The 21,674-nt window shown below is 32.5% G+C and overlaps 1 protein-coding gene and 1 long non-coding RNA gene across 5 annotated transcripts; both read right to left on the bottom strand.

The window, feature by feature from the left end:
* Positions 1-1,950: 1,950 nt before the first annotated feature.
* On the bottom strand, positions 1,951-5,124 carry LOC149512633 (uncharacterized). The gene is made up of 2 exons (XR_016332141.1): positions 4,224-5,124; positions 1,951-4,046 (listed from the first exon to the last, which is right to left on the bottom strand). It is a non-coding gene; the product is annotated as an uncharacterized LOC149512633 (long non-coding RNA).
* Positions 5,125-12,198: 7,074 nt separating this feature from the next.
* Positions 12,199-18,889, bottom strand: LOC111306664 (uncharacterized). 4 transcript variants are annotated; one of them, XM_022904457.2, is made up of 12 exons: positions 18,027-18,889; positions 17,388-17,652; positions 16,533-16,695; positions 15,662-16,403; positions 15,103-15,529; positions 14,793-14,974; positions 14,276-14,432; positions 13,818-14,045; positions 13,706-13,733; positions 13,383-13,474; positions 12,939-13,040; positions 12,199-12,850 (listed from the first exon to the last, which is right to left on the bottom strand). In XM_022904457.2, the coding sequence occupies exons 1-12, from the start codon at positions 18,593-18,595 to the stop codon at positions 12,614-12,616; spliced, it is 3,192 nt and encodes a 1,063-aa protein (XP_022760192.2). In that variant the 5' UTR covers positions 18,596-18,889; the 3' UTR covers positions 12,199-12,613. The 4 variants fall into 4 exon arrangements, 3 of the variants coding, with proteins under 3 accessions (XP_022760192.2, XP_022760188.2, XP_022760193.2); XR_016331879.1 differs by lacking the exon at positions 13,706-13,733; XM_022904453.2 differs by having other exon boundaries at positions 13,383-13,733.
* Between the last annotated feature and the right edge of the window lie 2,785 nt (positions 18,890-21,674).

Here is a 21,674-nt window from a genome sequence, read left to right as displayed (position 1 = left end):
TCTGCCAAATCTTGTTGATGAAATTTTCGTATCTCTATAAACGCCATAAGAGCGGCAAGAAACTCAATTTTTGTAAAATTTTAATTTCGAGTTTTGTAAATAAAAAAATAAATTTGAGAAAGTTTGTTTTTTTGTAGGATCCAATCCAATTAAACTCTGGATTAATCGAAACTTAAAGTGATTATCGGATATCAAAAGATCTCAGACAAAAAAAATTATCGTATTTCCCATTGTGTTTAATGTTTAAATTATTGATTAATACTTAATATTGCAGCTACAATATCTCTGCCAGTTTTTAAGTTTTGTTTGGTAGCAAGGAAAGAAATAAAAGAAAATGATGGGGAAGGAAAAGTTTGAGAAGCCCCAAGCTGTTACCAATGAGTATTCGGTTGTGGTAGGTTGAGACTTGAGACTGAGGGTCTAGCATTAGCGCATTGATTTTGGATGAGGAATTTAAATCTGTCATCATCAGCTCTCTTTAAACTGATTTTCCAAATGCAAAATTATTGATTCGCTCCACATGATCAATTCTAGACATGTTTTACACAGCTTGTTAGTTCAATATTTTAATTCCTTTTAAAATTAATTTCTAGGTTTAATTTTCATCATATGAGATTTTAGTTTACTTTTATGTTACATTTATAGAATATATTTATAGTTTTTTTTTTGTTTCTTTGATATAATTCTTTAATTTTTTATATGAGATGTAACATTTTATTAATTCTTTGACGTCACAAGTCAAAATTAGTCAAACGTTCAAATATAAAATAAAATAAATATTTAAAGGTATTAAAATCTTTTGACTTTTTATTAAAAATATTAGTAATTGAAGAAAAATTTTTTTAACTCATTATGTGCCTTTTTTTTTTTTTTTTTCACTCTAATAACTGTACCTGTACTACTCTCATAGCTTCTTTCATATTTAGATAAGTGTAACCTATTAATTTCCTCTGATTTTTTTAAATTTTTATCGTAATAATAATTTTTCTATTATTTCACTCAAAGAATGGAGAGCATCTAGTGTTTGTGAATGGTCTTGATTTTTCTTTAAGGAATAAGATCTTTTCTTTAAGCCATATAATTTTTGCAAAAGCACGCATCGCATGCATGGGTATATATATACTTAATCCTTGGCCAAAATAAACAAATAAATAGAAGTCACCATTTATTCTCTGTGAGTAGTTTGCCATTTTGGACAGGAAATTATTTGATTTATGTTTTTCGAAATAGCCACTGTTTTCAAGAGTTGGATGAAATTAGTTCCGCGAGCTCTGGCCTTTACCATGAATTTTCTAGACAATTTAAACTTGATCACCTAGTAAATATTATTGCTATCAGTCAGCAAAAGAGTTTTAGGGTTCATGATTCAAAAGTTTCTCCAGGTTTTGGTTCTTTGTTAAAAAAAGGTTTCTTACTCTCTCAATATCTTTTACATAAGTGATCTATATAGAATTAATGAGAAAAAAAAAATGGGTTCAGTAAGAAGACCTTTTCTTTTGTACATGTATAGTGCCAAAGGAATGTTAATTTCTAACTTGGGGTTTGATTTTTATGATCTTCACTTCCTAACAAGAGGAAAAGAAATGCTGATATTAATTCATCTTTCATTGAAGTCCATTTGGAACTAACTCACTCAACATGCCAGGCACTTTTATCTAACTCTGGCCTGAGGCCATATATGTGCCCCTCAAAGAAAGGAATAGTACATTTTAATTGTTGGATAGAACATGATCTGAGATTTTATGGGAATGTGATATTAATTGTTGTATTTAAATAATACATTTTTGGAATGAATCCCCATGTCCAAAAAAAAAACAGAACAAATTCTCCCATGTAATGGCTATACAATACAATTTTCCGTCGGTAAAACCCTTGATTTGTAACATAGTTGATAGATATCAGAGTATCCAGACATGTATATCAGATGCAAGTAATTAATAACTAGCAGTGTAAGGGAGTACTTTCCTTTTAACTTTATTCATTACTGTAAACAGTAATATCACAACAAATCTCATCAAAGTCCGGGAGCTTCCCTTACAAAAGCAAGCTCTGGGACTTTTGTTCTCACTTTGATGTAATTTTTCTTATCCCTTCTAGGTGTACATGCGATATTTACTGCAAAATTCATTAGTGAGAACTTGAAAATCAAGCAAAAGGATTTTCAGTTTTGTACATTCAATATTCATTGGGAACCATCCTTTGCTTATCCTCCTGAGATCCAACAGACCGTAGGTAAACGTATCAAATCCATTCTCATATTGTTGTCTCCCCTAGACACATGGGCAGTTCTAGCCCACTTCTTTTATTTTTTTTATTTTTAATTTCAAGTTATTTGGATGAACTAAAGAGTACAGCACTCTTATCAATACTTCTCTTTCAGAGAATGAAGTTAATCCATCTTTGATGTCCTTTAAAGAAGACAGTAGTGATTAAATGATGCCAAAGATATAGCTTGATGGGGGCTAATTCCCAAGAGGATCTTTAAATGGAATGTAAGGAGTACTTGTCAATGAATCATCACTCTAGTTTTTCTTCATGCATGATAGCTTACATATGAAAAACTCTGGAAACAGTGGGGGGGAATCAAAACTAATAACATTTCTGGGTACTTTATTAGTTAGGAAATATGAGAGATGCGTGGAATCTAGTCTACGAAAAGCTAACTACCATAAGAGAAGAGCCAAATTCCAGTATAGATGGATGAGAGAGAGAGAGAGAACTCAGTGAGAAGATCAGTTCATCAGATAACATTTACTCATGAAAACTATAAGGAGTTTCACATGATATAAACTTAGTTTTTGAATGAACAATTAACAGCTCTTAATCACACTCCTGTAATAAGGTTTAAGAAAAAAAATCATATTGGTTTTAGCAGATCTATTTAGACGGAAACTGCATGCAGCCAAAATATTACTCGTGTACTGTAAGCTGGAAAAAAATGAGAACAAAGTTATAGTCATGTTTTTTCTGTCATTTTCTCTTCCCATGAAGGAACTTATAACTTACAAGCACTTCAAAATTGATCTTCCATTTGCTTCATGGTGGGTATTAGGCGACAGGTTTCATTGTTTTGCTCCCAACAAAATGTTTTAGTATGTATTTTGATTACTTTGCCAATATATATATGCTCTTTTGACTTTGAAGTTGCACTCATATGCTTCTATTACGCCAGAATAAGCAACTATAATTAAGCTGAAAAAGAGAAGATATACAGTGGAATATTAGCGAGATTCAGAAATTAAGTTAAAACTCTTCACATAAAACAAAATTTTCTTTCTATTGCTATAGTCATCTAAGACTCCTATATGTAAAAAATGCTCCACCTCCTGTTCCATCGATCAAAGACAGCTGCTTCCATGACACAAGTTCAGCAAACTCAAGAAAGAACATTCTGCTACTTAAGATCCTATGACTATATAAACGTTTTGTGTTTGACATAATTTAAAAATAACACAAAAAATTTGTAAGTTTAACTCTCTCTCTCGAATCCACCCCCTCTTTCTCTACCTTCTCTCAGATTCACAAAATCTTTGCAACTCGAAAAAGATGGATCCAAGCTACAAGAATAAAAGAGATGGGAAACCCATGTTTACAACCTTTAAACCCTCACAGGGCATGTGAATTAAAGTCACTTACTTTTTCTCCCTCTGATTTTGTAAATCTGCTGTAGGTGGATTTCAAAGAATAAACCCCATTTTCAAAAAACAAGCCTTAGCTATAGGTACACCAAATATGGTAGAGTTCAAACCCAAATTAGTAGCAGGGTGGAGTCCTAAAACAAATATAAAAATATGTTCATGGAAAACCTGAAAGAGCAAATAGAATTATAACAAAATTGAGCTACAAAACCATATGTCATGAAAAACCCTAAACAAACAGCTTATCATACAGAGGAAATAACCAGTAGATATATACTGATATATCAGAATTTATTAAAGGAGAACTGTACGGAAGGTTTAAGGATAATACCAGAGTGGCTCAATCACCAAAGCAGTACTGATTTGGGATCTTGAAATCATCGAAACTGCACCGAGACCCACAAATTCCTGTCACGTAAAACATTAACAAACCTAAAAACAGTTAGCATTCCAGTGTAAAAGTTTCAAACATCTGCGGCAAAAAATGAAAAGAAAATCTATGCTCTAACATATATATGTACAAAGCAAAATATTCATAGATAAATTAAAGAAACCCCAGAGATCCAAATAAGCCTGAAATCATACAAAGAGGTTTAGATATGACAAACTTTTTCTAGGGGTTGAGAGAAAACAGAAATGATGGTGTTAACAAAAGAGAAAGATGTGGGAATTAGGGTTTCATTGTGAGAGAAATTAGGGTTTTTTTTTTTTTTTGGATTGTGCAAGCAGCAACAGGTGAAACTGCCACATGATCTGATCTTTCCTCAACAAAAAGAGGGAAATTAAGATCATGCTGGCAGCTTCATCTGATGGTGGAGCACCTAAGAAAATATGCACACGCTCCTCACTCAAAAGGCCTAGAAAACCAATTAAAACCACCATGAATGACCATACACTAAAAGGAAGAGCCTATATATTTTGATAGCAATAGCAGTGATAGGCTCTATGATGAGAAGAGAGCGATGAGAGGAGGGTTTAAATAGAAGAAGAATAAGAAGAGAACTGAGGGGATATATTAATTATCATATAATTTAATTTTACTTTGAGTATAGAATATAGTTGAAGACTCTCTCAAAAGCTAAAGGGTAAAAAAAAAAAAAAGATTATACAAAATAAAAACAAAAGAAAAGATGTAAGAAAAAAGAGTGGTCCCAAGTGATGCAAATTGAATATTGTCACGCCAAAGACTTCCCCCATGCAGTTTCGCAGACAGGTTAGTGAGTGTTTCCATATACATTTGTTAAGAGCATTAATAACTTTTAGGTTGGAGCAGTGGGGGACCTTTTAACCTCTTTCCTTTTCCTTTGCTCATCTCTCTCAATAACTGTGAGAAATTGGGCATGAGCCAAAACAGAGTGTAACCGCTAGTAGTTGTATAAATGGGGGACCAGATAAGATATAAATTACATGGTTTCATTCAAAAAATAAACAAGGAAAGCAACGGAAACAGGAAAGAGCATCTCTATTCTCTCCACCCCAACAAAATAAGTGGAATCATAAGGATTAGTCCAGATTACAAATAGAGAAGTTCTCTCTCTTTTTTTTATTTTTATTAAAAGGTATTTTAAAAATAAAATTTTAAATGTATCAAATTGCTCGAGAATAAGCTCTTGCTCGAGAAGAAATTAGGTTAAAGTAAATTTCGCAAGAACCTGTGACAATATTATAAAAAAAGAAAATGACGTGGAAATCTCTCTCTTTCTCTTTCTGTTTCATTAATTTTACTTTGCAATTATATGAAAGTGTATTTAATCCTATTATGCTTATAAGCATCTTCCTTTTGTTAGCAGATGATAGCCTTTTCCTTACAAAACTTTCCATATGTTGGATAGTTGCTAAATCCTTCATCTGATTGGTGCCAGCTGCAAAATACATATATAATTTTTATTTTTTTAAAATTTTGATTTAGACATTCATGAAAATGACTAGGATGCTATGAAAAAAAATTGTTGGTTTAGAAGCTTCATGCACCTTTTGGTTATGTGCCCTAGCCCTATAGGTGTAACGATGGAACCAACAAATATATATATAATTAAATATCTCTAGAATAAAGCTTTACATTATGAGGTAGAAAATGAGATGTTGTAATTAGTACTGTTAGTTATAACGTTTATGATTAATAAAATGTTTAGTGTTCTAATTAAATACCCGATGAGATTTGCCTAAGCTTTTTGAGATTTTGCATGTGTTGATTCCGGTATGGAATACCCTTTTCCTTTTCAATTCAAATTATTATTATTAAATTTTTTCTCTCCAATAAGAACATATTCTCTTTGGTTGTTATATTCATTGAACAATCATAATCAAGTCCTTGAATGTGAAATTGAAGTAAGCCAATCAAGACTTTACACTTCTGAACCCCATAATTATCATAATATAGGCCTAGTTGTTACCCTAGCTTTCTCTGGTGTTTATGGCTAATATTCTTCCAACATCTTCATGTCTTCGATAAAAAAGGGTAAATGTATATGTGAATTTTTATCAACAACATATATCTCTTTAATAGGATGTTAACTTTAATAATTTGATTTTTTATCCAAATGAAAATGAAGAAAAATATTAAATTTTGAAAATAAAGACAAGGTGGATATAATTTTAAAATTTTTATTGGATATGAAGATGAAGATAGGTAATAAAATATTCATCCCATTCATGTATCCTATACATATTTAAGAAATAGATTTTTTGTTAAATAATGTAAATTTTTATTTTAAATTAATTAGAATTAATATATTCATATTTAAAAAATATATATTTATAAAAAATTACATAAATATATAAACTAAACTAAACTAAAAATATTTTTTATTTTATTTTTTAAAAAAGTAACATGTATTAGAATGATTCGTACCAATTAAATATCCATGAGAATGAGATAGAGATAAATTTGAAATATTCGTTAAATATAAATATAGAGATAAGTATAATATAAAAATTCGATGATAAAGATAAGAAATGTTCTATCTGCCCAATACCTTACTCATCAACATCTCTACTCTTTAACAAGTTAAAGTTTCAAATCTATCATTGTTACTTATAAAAAAGATGTCATAATTACTATAAGAAAAATGTGTGTAAGTTGTGAACCAAAGGAGAACAGAGGAATATGATCAATAATGAAGTTTCTCTCTTTCTTGGTTTGGCATCAAAGTCGATTACATGAACCATATATGTTCATTCTCTCTCTCTCTCTCTCTCTCTCTCTCTCTCATGTGAAGTCATGTTGTACATGCCATATGAGGAATTGGTTATGATATTGTTGACCATTAGCAACATTGCAGCAAATATAATATATATATGTATGAACGATGATGAACATTGTGAATACATGGAGACTTGTGCAATTGAATTATTATAGAATAGTTTTGTTGTATAATTAAAGTTTATATTTGATGCAGTATCAGCGTATAATTTTTATACGCTATTAGTAAATTATATAATATAACTTTATTAATGAGAAAATTATAACACAAAAATAAAGTTTTTTGTATTTATTTTAAAAATTTATAAAAATTTATATTTGCACATATATAGAGTGACATCATATAGTTTATTGATAGTGTATAAAAACTATAGATTAAGAGTACATCAAATATAAAATCAATAAAGAAAGGCATCAAAGAAAGGTTCATTCCTTAAGGCTGTAACTACCTGCCCTAAATAGAAATCTGCATTAAAAAAATCTTACTATTAATTAATCTATTATAGTATTATTCTGAATTATATGCACTCCGCTGGGCATGGTGTTTTTCAATTTCATCATTATGGCTAATATAGTCAAGAGAATCATGTCCAAACTCTTTGCACATGATCTGAAATTTGTATTGGAATATATAACAATCTGTAGCAGCTAGCTAGATGTCTGTAATTTTCTTTTCAAGTTTGCAAGCTTACGTAATTACCCACTTTAGATTTCAACAAAGATTCAATTCTCTCAGCCATGATTGAAGAATATATCAATGATGTGGAGAAAAGAACCTTTCCTTTAATCCACGGACTCGGAAAATACCAATTAATATTGATGAATTCTCTTTAATTACTTTCCTAATCTTGGCCATTGAAGCATATAACACATATGAAATGGTTACAGTAATTATTCTGATGTAGGAGAGGATATTAAATATGCAATATTCCTGATATAAAGCATAAGTAAAATACCATTTGGATTGATCATCCAATAATATTTCTACATCTTATAAGTTCATCCAGTATTGTTAACAAATATGTAAGCAATTATTCTAGAAAAAACTGTTTGTAGTGATCATTTATTATATTAATTGGATTGTATGCTAAAGAATAAGATTTTGTGGCATTTATTCCAAAGTAAAATACATTTGCTCCCAAAACCATAAACCATCCAACAATGAAATTTTTGTTTCTTGATTCGATGTCATTCCCACACAAAATACTCATGCCAATAATATATTGTTCCTTCACTATATGTTTTTCATTTTAAAAAAATTTATAGTCTGAAAATAAGAGAAATAGTTATAGGTATTGGAATTTGAACGGTAGACTTGTTAGATACCACCTCATAAAAATGATTATATAAATCAATGAAAGGTATAAATCATAGTCTAAAAAAAAGAGAAATAATTGCAGGTGTTAAGATTTGAACTATAAACCTCTTAGATATCATCTCATAAAGATGATTACATAAACTAATTAAAGGTATAAATGAACAACATTCAACGAACAATTAATGAACAAACTAAGTTTAATAAATGATTATGAACAATATTTCAAGGTTCATTAATTAAATGAACGGACTATGAATATAACAAAATTCATTCATATTTAGTTCATTACAGATGAGGACGTAAATGAAGAGAATATTTAATAAACAGTTTAAGAATATGTTTGATTTTTATTCATTTTTATTTGTTTATTAAACTTAATAAACAATCATGAACAAAATTTTAAAATTCATTAATAAAATGAAATGGATATATTAAATTCGTTCTTTTTCTATTAGTTTACACTCCTAGAACCATCTTAGTTAAGCCATAAGTTCTATTCCTTCTATTGCTATAAAATACGTAATATTTGCGCATACATGTCTAGCCGGAAGATAATTTGGTTAATGAGAATTGTTATGAGAAACAAACACATAAAGGAGGTTACAGATTGATTGCCTAGTAAAGAAAACAGTGTCTGCTGTGTCACATGTTTTCATGAATTGTGGTCCAATATTTCCTCACGCATATGTAGTTATAAAAAACTTTTGTCATGTGATGGTGCCATTATTTGAAGATAAAGTTCTATAAGAGAATTGTAGATTAATAAACAAATTAGATGCTTTTGTCCCTTTCGTTCTATTGTTTCTCTTGGAGTTTAGTATTCAACCAGATATTCATCTGCTGTTTCTTGGCTGAGTGTTTTTTTTTTTCTTTTGCTGTTTTTGACAGTGTTTTAACCATGCGTCGCATGCACAGCTGCAAATGGTGTTACTATATCTGCCAAAAGATGTTTCTGATCATCAAGTGCATAAGCCCATAGCATTAGGTGGCCGACTGAGCAAGGCAGAGTTTAGGGTTTTATTTTTAACCTCTGCATGTTTCTTCAGAGAAAAGTTTAGTTCCTTAATTTGGGAAAAAAAATAACTTTATGGGTAGTTTCAATATTCAAAGGTTACTGATATTTTCCATTTATATGTATCTGTTCAAAACAAAAATTGCTGTAAAAATATTAGTCTCAGGTCAATAAAAAGAAAATTCAATTATTCATAGGCGGATTTATCCCTCGTCCATAGCCCATGCTCATGCTCTCAAGTCTCAAGCCATCCATTTCTAAAAGTTTCTGATATGCATAGTTCGACCAAAGAATTTTTCCCTTTTATTGAAACTATCGCTAGCTAGTTTATTTATGAGAATATTTTGGGGGTACTTTGTCCCGCAACTTTATTTCCTCGTCTTCGGAGTAGAAATTTTTTAACACATCCCATGCATTTCAATTCGATATTACTAAAGGAGATGATTCGGGACCAATTTTTGGATACCTTTCAGCTCAAACAAGGCAGTTCCTGGGCCACAAAATCTTTAGCAGGCACCTTATAGTACCATCAATTTCTACTAGAATGAACGAAACCAGCTATACTAGTTGCTACTTCGCCTTAATGTGGTCCAACTGCTGCAGTTAGGCGTGATTATTTTTGGCCAGGTCTTCTCCTTAGACCACCATTGGATCTCGACTTTTCCAACATATATAATTCCAAAAATTAGAATAGCATTAGCACCAAAATGAAGAATTTGCTTAGCTGTAACAATTTAAGAGCGTAGGAACGTGGTTGCTGAGATACAAATAAATAGTATTTAAGACCTAGTTCTAGCATATCAACATCCTTTTCCTCTACTAGGTAAAACTCTTGGCCAACTGTCGCTGTCACAGATTGACAGCAATTTTCTCTTTTGTATATCAAGTTGCAACTAAGTTGACAAGTAGATATGTAGTTCCTCCATGATTCATTTGGTTTCAAATCCTTAAGATTCCCAGGTGCGTATGTTAGTAAAAGGTAGATTTGGCAATTTGTTTCATATCATATTTATTTGGTTTAAAATACAAAATTTGTTGTCATAATTTGTGTTATATGTTAAAAAATATTTTTTTAATCAAATCCATATAGAGTTTTTATTCAAATTTCAAATCTTATAACTTTTGTAATGTATCATTTTTTTACTATATCATTTCATATTTAAAATTTTCTGGTCTAGTAAAATTCGATATATTAATGTAAGTAAAAGTTCCTCATATCAACAATTAGAACAACACTAGCTACTAAAAGTTTGATAATCATATCAAGAAAACAGAAAAGCAATGCTGTCCGTCCAACCCATTGTTACAATTTGTTTCTAAGTTCCCGCTCAGCGAAGTCATGAGTTCTATATCTACAGACTTTTAACAAATTCCATACTATATATAAATCATTTGGGTACAGTAGAATTATGATGACAAATGGCTGACTGATGCCAGAAGATGCGTTTAAACACGCGTGTAATTGACTAAGCAGTAACCAAATGAGGGGTTTCCTTTCACAAAGAGAAAATGGGGTTTGCCTTTGCCAGCCTGGCTGGCCCTGGATATACTTAAGTATATTAATCTTACGTTCATATCTTTGGTAAGTGTGTTCCCTAATAGCTCTTCTAGCACCCTAGAGTCTTAGACTCAAAGCGGAGTAGACTAATAAAAACCCTGGGGCCTGAGCTGCTGGACCTTCCAGGGATTGCCAGAGTTTGAGGGGCAGCAGCAGCAAAGTAGCAGTGCCGCACAGCAGAAAGGTGGGGTTTGAGAGAGTAGAGTGGTCCCTTACGGAGAGTTTTTAGTTTTTACAGTGAAGGGTAAGGGGGAAACAATAAAACATTTAACTTTCTCATGAAAGCCCACTTGCACATAAATATTCACAGAAATATAACATTATATGGTCACATAAAAGGTAACAAAAACAAAAGTAACAGCACAAAGACAGTGGGAGATAGATAAGAAGGGTATGAAAAAGCAACTACAAGCCTCATTAATCAGTCTACATCTTTGGAAGGGGAAGGATGGTATCTCTCTATGTCAATGACTCAATACATTTGCAGAGTGCAGGGGTTCTAGTATAGGTACAATGCAGAGACAGAGCTATAACAAGAGTTGGTTTGGATTTCTTTCCAACCAAATCTCACTTGTCTATTGTTTTATGTTCTGAAGACAGGATGGCATCTTTTCCCCTTCTCTCTCTCTCTCTCTCTCTCTCTTTTATATATGCTTTATTATGATTATTGGAAAGAAAAGATGGACAACTTTTTTCTTTCGGTAGAGAAGGGAAGGGTTAAATGATTGCAACACCTAACAAGCCCAAGTTGAGGAGCATCAGTTTTAGGATTCTTTTGGGTATAGAATAATCATATTTACTCCACCTATTCGAAGAAAAAATGTCTAAAGACCCTTTAATGTTAATTAAAAAGTCATATTTGCTTCTTTTCTCAAAGGCCTTTCGAGAATTTCAATAACTCCTGTGCGTTAAGGCAACAACAGAGACAGTGGACTACAATTTCAGGATTTTTTTTTTAAAGGGAATTTGAATAGGATTAATCAGAATGCTATATTGTCATAGACTACATATCAGCATAAAATTAAGTGACAACTTCAGGATTCTATGACTAGTTGATGTGCTTGCCTGAATGTTGAAAGTTCCATGAAGTTGGTTGGTTGTTCCCTGAATCGACAAACAAATGTTCCAAGAATAAAATTAAAATGTCAAAAATCCACACTCGTGATTTGCTCTTATGGAGAATTGTCTACACAAGGAGTTACCTTCACCTTCAAGAAGATGGTAAATGGCCAAGTCATAATAGGCCTGTCATATTCACCAGAAAATATATAATAACAATAATCACATCATATTGCATGAGTCATTCTATGATTTTACATATAGAACTAATATAAGTACTGATACGATATTTTTTGGGACGTCCCAGAAAATTCAATCTGACATCAATAGTCACCACAAGTTAAATCCAACATCCAGTTCTGTCAAATGCTTCTACAAAAAATTAAGAAAATAAGACCATACAAATGGAAATTACAAAAAATGAGTCAGCATAAAAAATAATAAAAATTCCTATGTATTCAAAATCATTCAATACAAATAAAAATGGGTAAAGATAGTAAATAACTCAGGTGTACTAATAAATGGTGTACCAGATACATTTGACGAGTAAGGATACCTACAAAATTTACAAATCTCAATAACATTACAGATAAAATCTGCTGGATGCATCTAACTCCTTGCATTGTTACTGCTAATACACAGAACAAAACTAAATCAGGCTGCTAATCCTAGTTAGTGCAACTAGCTGTGAGTGTAATTAGCTCCTGAAATAATCCAAATATCTGATCCTCAACGGAAATAAGCATTAAATATAATGATATGACATTCAGGCTAACAATAATTTGGGATGAGGAAACAATTATTAATATTCGCCAAGTTACAAATCCTAACCCGAATTCCTGAAATCATTTGTGTGTTTGAGCAACATATCATAAAGGTCTTCAGCTGTAGGGCGATCAGTGGGATTTTTCTCCGTACATCGACGGAACACGTCAACAAGAAATCTAAGTGTTTCTACTTCAGCTTCTGTTCCATCAAGCTCTGTTCCAGATTGGGTCATTGCACTTTCACTCGATGATTCCAATATCTCCAACTCTTCAGGTAGCGTTGGACGTCTTCCCATCTGCATATGGTAGATCAGAAGAAATAACCTGCTTAGATCAAAGGAATGAAAAAGATGAGACAATCTCAGGATTTACAATTGATGTTACCTGAAGAAGTTCATGAATGTGCAGCTCCAATAACCCAGAATAAGGAACTTTGAGAGTCAGTAATTCAAAAAGAAGGCATCCAAAAGACCAAATGTCCACTTCCTGCAACCAGTTAGAAACAGACTTAACATCCACATATGCAAGAAGTTTAAACAGAGTCAAGCAAATCAACTCAAAGCAAATAGCATGTAGCATATCACTTCAAACCAATATCTAGGAGTTAACTTTACATGTTATACCCACTTTGCCTCCCTCCTCTTTCCTCCCCCTCCCCTTCCTATTCAACATGCATATACACAATAGTCTTCCAAGTAAATTATCTTTTCTTTAGCCTAAAAATTATCTGCTTAAGCTTTCCATACTACTCGATCATTTTCACTGAATCAAGGAATTAGAAATCAACAATTTAATAATTACTGCTAAATGGCAAGAGAAAAAACTTACCAGTCCATACCGATTACGCTTATGCATTGCACTTAGAACCTCAGGAGCCATCCAGCGAGGTGTTCCAACACAAACATCAGGAGGAGGTATCCCTAAATGAGCAATACAGCATGTATGCAGTAAAGACCTAAGAGGTACAGCTCTATCAAAATCACAGAGCTTCACAACACGGCTCCCATCAACTCTCTTCCCATCCAAATCAATTAGAATGTTTTCACTTTTTATGTCACGATGAATAATGTGCTTTGAGTGCAACTCTGCCAATGCAGATGCAATATCACGTGCAATACACAATGCAAAATCCAAAGGGACATGCTTCTCACCAGATTTAGCTAGTTTCTCAATATGAGCCTGCTCATAAGAAACAGGCTAAATCAGGTATAAATACAAGTAACTCAAGTAACCATGAGGTGACATTTAACACAAAATAAGTACCTTCAAAGATCCTCCTTTTATGTACTCCATCAAAATTGCAGACTGCAAAATTCGACATTCTGACTTTCCATCTCCTATAGGAATCCACTTTGAAGATATTTGATGTCCATACATGTCCACTATGCATGGGTGTTTCAAAGCACCCAGTATTCTTACTTCCCCCAGGCAACTGTGCTCAAAATTTTTCACCTCATCAAATGAAGCACCATTTACTTCTAGAGTGCGCACCTACAAATCCACATCAAAGAAAGAATTAGAACTAAAAAAAAAAAAAAAAGAAGAATTGAAAAATTAATAATTAATTGATAGGCATGAGAATGTCACACCAATAAAATGTGCATCAATCACGATTACACTTAACTCATATATCTCAAAACCAATGAAACAATCTGAAATTTATCAAATCTCCAATGTCAGCATTACCATATAAACCAGACAAGACAATTCAAATAACACACCTTTGCTGCAGCCTCCATCGATCCAAATTTGCATTGAATGAGAGAACTGGAAGCCACTCTTTGAATTTCATTGCTTAATGTCATAGAAGGGAAAGAACTCAAGACAGGACTACATTCAGTTTTAGGACAAGCTTTTGCTCGACTAAGGGGAATGTATCTGGTAACAGAAAACAGATACCTATCAGAAAAATAATGAATAGAATACATCACATCTTATCTCAAACACACACACACACACATACACATGTTATCAGCACTAGATAAAAAGCAACAAATAATTCAAAATGAATCCAACTGGCTCAGTTAATAATTATAAAAATGTAAAATACAAGATTGAGCTTTCAGAAGCTCCCTCTTTCCAGATTCTAAACCTGCAGCACTATATTGAGACCAAATTTTCAAACCAAACCAGTTGGTTACAATGACAAAGTATGCTAGATACAGAACAGAGAATCTCCAAAATCACTTTTCCAAATACAAATATCCAAGAATATTTGCATTAAGTAAAGGGATTCACCGGCAAAAGTATTCAGGATCCATCTCTTCTCGTATATCAAGTGGGTGACACGCATCAAACACCATGCGAACCCATGAATCACCCCTCTTTATAGGAACGATATTCCAGGCATGTGGCATGAAATCCAAGTAGCCCCTGACAAGCTCACAAGGAACTGGTGGTTCCATCCGATCACATAGATACTGTAGCAATTAAAGTCATACCAGGTCATAATATTAAAAAAAAAAAAAGGGAAAAATATAACAATGAACCAAATTGATAAATAAAAACACAATATAAAAAATTCCAGAGAACAAAGGGAAAAAATCACCTTCATGAGCAGTGCTCTATGTCTACACATGCCAAATTGAAGAGTACCTATCGGAACAATGATGGAATTCCTCCTTGACTTTATTGACCGTAAAGATCTCTCACAAAGCTCAGAGAATACAACATCTTCTACAGTATCCAAGGTCTTGTTAGATGCACTGGCACTGTCACCATTTCCAGTTGAACAAGTGCAGATGAAAGGCTTCTTATAGTTAGAACCAGATACTGCTTTTCGAGTCCTTTCTACAATACCACTTCTATCACTCCCTCCAAAATGATTCGATACAAAAAGGGCAAGCAATGATGCTATCTGAAAGTTATCAACAGGAACCCGCTCTTTATCTTTAGCTAAACCATCTAAGTGCTTCAAATGAAATACCAAAGCTTGAGCAGAGAGAGCAGTTGCATCTAACTCTTCATCTCTTTCCCTAAAGATAACGATATAAACAATCACTACTCAAATAAAAGATTATAAATAAGATTTGCCAAGCCATTAAGCAAAATCTAGTACTCTTGACTCACAAAGCAACTTAATTCCCATTCACATATGTAAAATTAACCTGTCAACAAGAATTACTTCACGTGAGTCGAGATGAAAAATCTGCTCATAGCTATTCAACGGCATGAAAGGCCGATCACGTCCGGCATCATAAAAGCCATCTGGTAGACGGTCTTCAGTCCCACAAAATGAAGTGGTACTATACTTTTGTGATAAATTGGAGCAATAATCTGTTGGTTTTTGAGACTTGCATGGTTTGGGATTATTAGGATCCCTATCAGAATGCCTCTTTAACTTAGAATTAAACATGGATATTTCAGAAGATGAGCCTTCATCCTGCTCAATAGCTCCTCTTACCGGGACTAAAGATGCATCAAGCTGAGAACATTGAGCTTCACTACCTTTTTTTATTGACTCGTGACCAACTGATGTAATTCTTTTTACATAGATTTCTGAAGTAAGTGTATCATTCCCATGTCTAACAGTACTCAATTTTTCATCTTTGGCTTCTGATATAAGTAATATTTTGTCATCATCTTCGCCTATAAGTTCTGATACAGCTTCTGCACAAGTGCCACAGGTAAGGACATCATTATTGCCCGGTACTTCTCCACCTGCCTTCATTTTTAACACTTCAGTATGTCCTTCCCCTTTCCACTTCCTGCTGTTGTTTAGACGTTCTTGTCGAGCTCTTTGTTGCAAGTAATGTCTCCTCTTCCATCGTTTACTTGATCTCCGAGCAGCAAAACATCTACTATTTGACAATGGCACAGCTAAGATGCCTGATGAGGTCTTATAAGAGCCTGTATCCAATTTGAATGGAATAAATTAGTTTCACTGGTAAGCTAAAGACACATGTAAAAGAAATGGAAAATAATATTATGAGAAATGTGATAAGAGAAATATATAACAACTTATTATAAACAACTTACCATTATATGAAACGCTTCCATCATTATCCTGAGCACTACTTTCATATACATCCATTTCAACTGAAGAACTGGTTAAATCATCACTGGAGGCACCTTTGCCATTTCCTTCCAAATTGCAATATACCCAAGAAGGTATTTGAGAACAACTCAAAAGTTTATTGTACTGGATCGATGGTTTAAACATATAAAAACACAAAAAAGAGGTTAGATTTTAAAAAATAATAATAAATAGATAATGTGCACATGCATTAAAGTTTTAAGAAACAAACTACTAGTTCATATACCTATTACCATGAAAATCATCTGCTCCAACAAAGCAAAAAACAGAACAGAACAAAAGTAAATTGAATAGAAACTGATTGCCTACTTGTAGTGAAACACGATACTAATTAAAATATCATGAGTGAAGAAAAAAGCATATCTCAACTAAAATAGTACATCTAATCAGGATAACAGGGAAAATAATAATGAACACCAACTGCAAGTGCAATGAAGACCAAGCATAGCCAACAAAATAAAATATGATGTGGCATACGAGTTACAAACCAATTAATATACAATCCATTTAAAAGTAGAAAAATACTTAACGTCAGTACATGTACCAACTATGTTTTTGCTGCATAAGCATAAATAACACGCAAGTATATATCCTGAAATGAAATTTTAAAACAAATTAAAATTGGCTGTATCCTACAGAAAGGTGTGGAAAGGGCTTAGAGTTAGGATCATCTAAATCAGGTCAGTGCAAGCAAATAACAAGTGATTTGAAAATTTTCAGGATAACAGCTCATTCAATACCATCAGAACAGATTCCAGGATATGCATCAATCTAAGTCTACATTTATAAGAAAGTACCCGAAGATTCAAAGTCTGAAGGTTACGCATAAGGCTAAGTTCAAGAGACCCCAGTGACGTCAACCTATTATTCGACAAGTCAAAGTTCTCCAATCTTTGTAATGAGGACAAGCCTGAAGGTAGTTCGACCAATTTATTATTGGCAACTTTCAATGAAATCAAGTCATTCAAATAACTAATTTCAATAGGCAAACTCTTTATCTTATTGAATGAAAGATCCAGATATTGCAAATTCTTTAAGCATCCAATTTCTGGAGGAAGGTATCTGCAGGAAAAGGAAACATAAAGGTCATCAATTTTTCCCATGCATTGGCACACCAATGGATATACCTAATCAGGACAATTGAAGTGAACCCACAAGCATTGTTTCTAGCTGTCTTAACAGTTCAGGAAAAACAAACAATTTCAGTAAGATTTCCTATGCAAATTTCAGCTTTCACAGTATATTCAGCGAATGATTTCCTCATCACATTCTCAAATTGTCAATGAACGGAATAGAGCAAAAAAAAAAAAAAAACTCCTTTGCTATCATAATATAGCATGCGAATAAAAAACATATACGAAAAAAAAAAAGCCGAAATTTTCTTAACTGAATTAAAAAAAAAAAAAAAAAGCTTAAAGGGTTAATAAAACACATACCTGATAGAAAAATAACAAACAGAAAGTTTGGTCAAGCACTTAAGCCCAGCAATCTCACTCAACAGAGTCAAAATCGAAGGCCTAGGCGGAACCCTACTGAGTTCCAGCTCTTTCAAACCTTTTAATTTGCTTAAAGCCATCCCATTAAAACCCGGCGACGATATCTTAACCTGTAAACACTCCAACCCTGCCAAACCCCCAACCTCCGATGGAAACAAATTAATTTCGTTTCCGAAAAACTTCAAATTCCTTAACCGACTAAACGCCCCAACCGATTTAGGAATCAAATTGAACACGTTCTTGTATAAATAAAGCCCATCAACGGAATCCCTTGAGTCTCCTAATATCGAAAACTCCACGCTTTTCCCAGAAACATCAAGAACCGAGTCTTCATCCGTACTACCATTACCACCAGCGTTTTTGTTATCACCCCCGCCGTCAATGTCTCCGGTAACGGCGGCGGTGTTGTTATTTTGGTCGCTATCCCTTTCGCCTTTTTGTAGGTTGGGTTCTTGGTCCGGGTTCTCCAGGGGCTTGTTATCAATGTCGCTGGAGTCAGGGAGCTGCATTGGGATTGGGGAAGCAAAGTCGTAACTTCAGTGAGGGTAAACGGAAAGAGAAAAGAAGAAAGAGGGATTTGAAAAAGAAATCAGTTTAGCAAGGAGGACAAAGCGTGGGGAAATTGCAGAGAAAGCGAACGGAAATGGAAGAGATGGGAGCGGAGAGGGAAAAAGTTGGAAGCAACCGCTCCCCTAGCGTTTTCAGTAGAAAGAATTCAAAGGGAAGAGAAACCCTAGAGCCTAGAGGAACCGTAGTACTTCTGTTAAAAATTCTCTGTATTTTTTTTACAAATAAAATGATGTGTAATTTTTTATGATTTAATTTATTTTATGCGACTTTTTTGGAATGACAGAAATAACCTTCAGTTGTAAGTGGAGGAGTCAATATTAGTGCCCAAGTGAGCAAATTTGAAATTGCTTTTATAAACTAGCGTTTGGCCCGCTATGCCGGGGTTAGTTTTTATATTTTAATAGGGAAAAATCAAAATTATCTTGATAAAATTTAAATTAAATTTTTTATATAAATTTTCTTAAATAATTTAATAAAAATTTTAATAAAAAATTAAATTCATAAATTGATAAAATTCAATATGAAAATTAAGAAATATAAAAAAATTGTTGTAAAAATTATTTATAATTTAAATTTGATAAATACTTATTTAATGATAAAAATTATGTTAAAATTTTTACCGAAAATTTTTATCTAAAACATATATCAAAATTTTTTATTTTTATTTTTTAAATTTTAATCAATGTCTAAGTCTTTTTAATTTATCAATTTTGATTTTCAATTTTAATTTTTATTTAATCATTTTTAATAAAAAATTTTACGAACTTTACTTAAAAAATTTCATATAAGTCTTTCTCCTAATTGATTTGAAATTTGATATTTATTACTTTACTTTTTTTTAGGATACTTTTATTTACACCACATTTTTTATTGTTCACACCAAAACACTAAATACACCCTCAATTCAAATCCTAAACTCATATTGATACTCTGTTACACCTAAAACCTAAATCCTTATTGTCCTAAAAACACCTTCACACCCCTCACCCATCACACCCAACCCCCATTTCAAACCTTAAACCAATCCATCCTCTTTTTCAAACTCAAACCCAAAACTCTCCTTAAAATCAATAAGGTAGGAATTAAATTACTAATGAAGCTATAATTTATAGGTAATCTCTTTTGATTGTGTTTGATTTTTGCATTGAATTTGTGATGGAATTCATATGTTTAAGTGTAATTTTTTACTAAAATTGTAGAGCAAGATTTGAGAAACATGTTGAAAAGCTAGTTGTTGACCGTATAAAGGATGATTTGTTATAGAGGAAGGGCCTCCACCCATCAATGCAATGATAAGCATGGAAATGATGCAAATAAGCAGTGTGAACATTTTCTTAAAAGGCTGATGGATACTTAAATCTTTAAAAGCTTCAGGTTTCACATTACAAGCAAAATATGGTTTGGACAGGTAATCAATTCAATCACGATGATGGTTATACTTTATTATTGTTACTTAATGTTTGTAAAATTAATAAGTAGTTTCTATTTGTTATTGTCATAATAGGATCAAGGCTTCTGGAAATTGATAAACCATGGGCCAAAATTATAGCAATGGCCTCTAGATGGCTCTCAGCAACGTATTTGTGCCAGCATAATTCAATTTAGGTTTGCGTCTTTAATTGAGTACACCTATCAATTATGCAATAATACGATAGTTTTGACATTTTGTAAAAGGTGACAGCCTGAGACAAACACCTTTCACTTCTTATTCAATGAGATGACAATCACACTGGATGACGTGTTTACCATTCTTGACAAACCTGTCATGGGAGCTATGGTCCCATTTCATTATGTGTCAATTGATGAGGTGAACGCGATTTTGATGGAGTTACTTAGAGTGTCGACAATTAAAACAATGATTAAAATGAAAGCATGTTGTGATCCATCAATTAAGCTATAATGGTTATAAGATATATTTAAAAATATTATGGATAAAACATCTAATGAAGACATATAGTGTGCTAGCAGGGTTTATTTGCTTCATCTTTTAAGGTGCGTACTATTTGTTGACAAAAGTGCAATTAGTGTATCAATATCTTACTTAGGTCTGTTGAGAGACCTCAAAAACATTGTGGCAATTGACTTCTCTCTTCATTAGGGCTTGGGGACCATTTTAGATTGTTAAGGCAGTCAAATGCTTTATTAGGAAGTTGAATGCTCCTTTGATTTATTGATAAAATGATATTTTTAGGGTTTGAGAAGCATTCTGGATTATTGATGTAGTCGACTACTTCATTGGAGCAATCAACTAATTCATTGTGGAAGTTAACTTTTTCAACAAGGTAATCGATTTCTTTCTTCATTAGGATTTAGTGAGCATTCTAGATTATAAGAACAGCTAACTGTTTGTTGATGCAGTCAAATAAACATTTGATTTATTAACAAAATAATGTTTTGAGGGTTTGAAAGGTATTCTGGATTGTTGAGGCAACCAACTGCTTTAATAAAACAATTAATTATTTATTCATTAGGGTTTAGTGAGCATTTTAAATTATAAGGGCAGCTAACTATTTCATTGAGATAGTCGATTGCCCTTTTGATTTTCTAATAAAATGATGTTTTCAGGGTTTGAGGAGAATTTTGAATTGTTAGGACAATCAACAACTTCATTATAACAATCAACTTCTCTCTTCATCAAGGCTTATTAAGTATTCTATTTTGTAAAGGCAATTGACTACTTTATTGAGACAATCAACTACTTTTTGATTTATTGATAAAATGATGCTTTTAAGGTTTGAGAAGCATTTTAGATTGTTAAGGAGTCAACTGCTTCATTGTAGTCAAATTTTTCAACAAGACAATTAACTTCTCTATTCATTAGGGTTTAACGAGCATTTTGGATTGTAAAGGCAGTCAATTGCTCATTTGATTTTTTTATCAAATTATCGCTTTTAACAAATTTATTGGTTATCATCCATTTAAAAACATGCTAAACCTAAACACAACATTGAAAAAACAAGGCAAAAAGGTTAAAAAAAAAAAAAACCCTTAAACAAAAATTCATTAATCATTTAAACC

The sequence above is a fragment of the Durio zibethinus genome, chromosome 22, assembly GCF_047325235.1.
Source record: "Durio zibethinus cultivar Kanyao isolate XHJ-2024 chromosome 22, ASM4732523v1, whole genome shotgun sequence".
Classification (NCBI taxonomy): Eukaryota; Viridiplantae; Streptophyta; class Magnoliopsida; order Malvales; family Malvaceae; genus Durio; species Durio zibethinus.
Note: the sequence above shows the minus strand (reverse complement) of the source record. Positions and strands in the feature narration are given on the sequence as shown.